At 46.4% G+C, this 2128-nt stretch overlaps 1 protein-coding gene across 4 annotated transcripts in view; it reads left to right on the top strand.

Moving 5' to 3' along the window:
- The window catches only part of Meaf6 (MYST/Esa1 associated factor 6), a 22489-nt gene that overhangs the window by 337 nt on the left and 20024 nt on the right, over positions 1–2128 (top strand). For 3 of the 4 annotated variants that reach the window (XR_001229041.2, XR_258404.3, XM_005353259.3), the window contains exon 2: positions 682–797. Coding sequence is in view for 2 of the 4 variants with exons in the window: in XM_005353259.3 (XP_005353316.1) it covers positions 682–797 (116 nt within the window). In the remaining 2 variants the exon portion in view is untranslated. Of the gene's footprint in view, positions 1–281; positions 427–681; positions 798–2128 lie in introns of those variants that run through there. The other variant, XM_005353263.3, reaches the window with a different exon arrangement.

Here is a 2128-nt window from a genome sequence, read left to right as displayed (position 1 = left end):
CTCCGGTCGGGCTTAGCCGGTGTGAAGGAGGCTGCTAGACCCCAGCCCGGAGAGGATTCGGGAGCGTGTCGAGTGGGTACCCACGGCATATTGCACGCGCGGCGCGTTTCAATGGCCGGAGAATGTGGTGTATTTGAGGATGCCTGGAGGGGGGCTGGCGGGAGACGCAGGACGCAGTCTAGGGAATTTGGAATGGTGACGCGCACCCGCAGCGCCGGCACCCTGGTAGCTCACTCCTCCAGGCTCCCGCCTTTTGCGTCGAGCATCCGGGAGGCAAAGCTCACCTGAAGCTGCCCTTCCAGGTTTCCATAGCAACCGGCATCCGCTGCGGGCGGCCCTTCCAGAGCTTGTTGGGAGGGAGCTGCTGATGTAGAAAAGATGGGTTTGAAAAGCTCTTCATCCTTCTGCTGGAAAGCGACACGTTTAGTGAGTGAGAATAGAGACAGCTCACACTCTGTCTCATCCCTGCTCATGATAGCTAGGTTTCCCTCTGAAGTAGATATAAAATCTTGCATGTGTGTGCATTTTTTGAGGACTTTATTTATAAAAGGGTCCATCACCTCCACTCTTTCACAAAAATGGCTCGGTGTGGGTAAGCTTGGCTTTACAAGTCTGTATCCAGATCTCAGTTTGCTCATGCTTTAATGCTCGCTTCTCCATGTCCCTCTTCTCATCACTCAGGAAACACTTGCAAACTTGGAGCGACAGATCTATGCTTTTGAAGGAAGCTACCTGGAAGACACTCAGATGTATGGCAATATTATCCGTGGCTGGGATCGGTATCTGACTAATCAAAAGTGAGTGTCAGAATCTAGTAGTATCCGTTCCATCCCCTACTAATAGGGTTTTTGTTTTGTTTTGTTTTTTGAAAACATGGCCTTACCATGTAGTCCTGGCTAACCTGGAACTCATTATGTAAGCCAGGTACTCATTATGTAAGCCTCAAACTCACGTAGTTCCTTCTCCCTCTGACTCCTCTTTGCTGGATTTAAAGGTGTGGGCTGCCACTGTACATCTTGGGGTGTTTGTTCTTGGTACCCTCTCTGTAGGGAGTCGCTAACAGTCGTAGGGTGAAGTGAGGTCTAAGCTTGAGCTTGTCCTCTGACACGGCCGTTGCTTCCCTGAGTAACGTTGGACCAAGCCCACATTTGTGCCAAGGGAAAGTCGGGCCCATGGTGCAGGCGTGTGTGGGTGTAAATGAAATACAGCATGTAACTTAACTGTCTTCCACATTTTAGTCAGCCATGGTTTACAATTACGATTTTTGCCATAACTGTATTCTAATTGTACCGTTATTGATTTGGCAATATGATCCTATAAAAATTTCAAGACTTGTGAGAAATTTTCAAATCTATAGAATTGAGATGCTGTAACGCATGATCAATTTGTATTTTTCCCATAAATTCATCAGTTGCTAACTTACTGTGGGTGTAAGCTCTACTGTAGGAAACCATCTATGTATCCTTACGATTGTTTGTTTTGAAATAATTGCAGATTCATATACGAAGCTGCAGAAACAGCAGAGAGGTCTTGTATGTTCTTCACACAGTTTTCTCTGATGGTTCCATTTTATGTAACTATATAGTAGTACATTATCAAAACCAGGAAACAGAAATTGGCATGATGTGTGTATATAGTTATATGGCATCTTTCATATGTGCAGAAGCACAAGATGTAAAACTAGGCTCAGGAGACATGGCTCAGTGGGTGAAAGAACTTCATGTGTAAGCCTGATGACCTGAGTTCAGAACCCAGAACCTGTGTTTAGAAGATGCGGCAAGAGATGACGCAGCAGTTAAGAATACACACTGCTCTGTCAGAGGACGGGAGTTCAAGTCCCAGCACCCATGCCAGGTGCCTTGCAGCTACCTATGTCCCCAGCTCCAGGGGATCAGACTTTCTGTACTGCCCTCATGGGTACATAACCCCCAACACATTAAACACAAATATGGTATAATATTTAAAAAAATACACATCTGGCATTTTTGAGCATGGAGATTGGAGGTGGGGACAGGCCAGCCAGCTAGCCTGGAATATGCAGTGCTGTCAAAAAAAAACAAGATCGACTCTGGCTCAACAAGATAGCAGGCAAGGGCCAACACGGGAAAGTTGCCCTCTCATTTTAGTA

Source organism: Microtus ochrogaster, chromosome 10, assembly GCF_000317375.1.
Source record: "Microtus ochrogaster isolate Prairie Vole_2 chromosome 10, MicOch1.0, whole genome shotgun sequence".
NCBI lineage: Eukaryota > Metazoa > Chordata > Mammalia > Rodentia > Cricetidae > Microtus > Microtus ochrogaster.
Note: the sequence above shows the minus strand (reverse complement) of the source record. Positions and strands in the feature narration are given on the sequence as shown.